Raw genomic sequence first — 702 nt, 5'->3', positions numbered from 1 at the left:
CGGGCAGCCAGCAGCAGCCACAGCCTTGCCCTGGCCTGGAGACACGTTCAGGAGGAGCGTCCTGGGAGTGCCCTGTGCTAGAAACACGTCCCCGTCTTCTGGCTGCTACCAGGGATGCCAGCACAGCTTCACTCTTTCTCACCTGACGCCAAACCTCTGATGCCAGCTTGTTTCTCACTTACTCCGGTGGGAACGTGAGCTCATTTTAAGGGGGTCAGGGAAGTGCAGAACTGGATTTGGCCATTTTGGCTGCTAATGTTGGGCAGAATTAACCTGAGCATCAGAGAGGTGATGTGATGGTGGCCCCATGACCCGTTTGAACCAGAACGTGCCCAAATTTGAAGGAACACAGGGGAGGAGGAAAGCTTAGTTTCAGAATCATGTACAGGTCAGAGAGGCACATCTGGATCAGAGCACATGTGCAGCTGCCCTTTAGCCCTTGGGAAGTGGGGACGGAAAAGCTCTCGTGTAACTGGTGCTGGTAAGATCAGGTCCATGTGTGAAATCACAGCTGGGGGAGCTCAGGTGCCCCTCAGTCCCTTGCACCGAAGCTGCCAGTGCGTGAAATAGGCACTTTATGGATGATCTGCTCTGCTCTCTCACCTCAGGCAGCAAACACGGACATCGGCTGGACACTGGGCTACATGCTGAACCTCACCAACATGATCCCTGCAGAGGCTCTGGAGCATGTCAAGGGGCACC

General features: G+C 55.1%; 1 protein-coding gene across 1 annotated transcript in view; it reads left to right on the top strand.

The window, feature by feature from the left end:
• The window catches only part of LOC104278955 (ectonucleoside triphosphate diphosphohydrolase 8-like), a gene marked incomplete at its 5' end in the record, with an annotated part of 1,390 nt that overhangs the window by 448 nt on the left and 240 nt on the right, over window positions 1-702 (top strand). The window contains one exon of the mRNA XM_009876085.1: window positions 609-697. Within this exon, the coding sequence (XP_009874387.1) occupies window positions 609-697 (89 nt within the window). The remainder of the gene's footprint in view (window positions 1-608; window positions 698-702) is intronic.

This window comes from Apaloderma vittatum, unplaced genomic scaffold (assembly GCF_000703405.1).
Source record: "Apaloderma vittatum isolate BGI_N311 unplaced genomic scaffold, ASM70340v1 scaffold27239, whole genome shotgun sequence".
In the NCBI taxonomy this organism is placed as follows: domain Eukaryota; kingdom Metazoa; phylum Chordata; class Aves; order Trogoniformes; family Trogonidae; genus Apaloderma; species Apaloderma vittatum.
The sequence above is the reverse complement of the archived record's forward strand: the minus strand, read 5'-3'. Positions and strand labels throughout refer to the sequence as shown.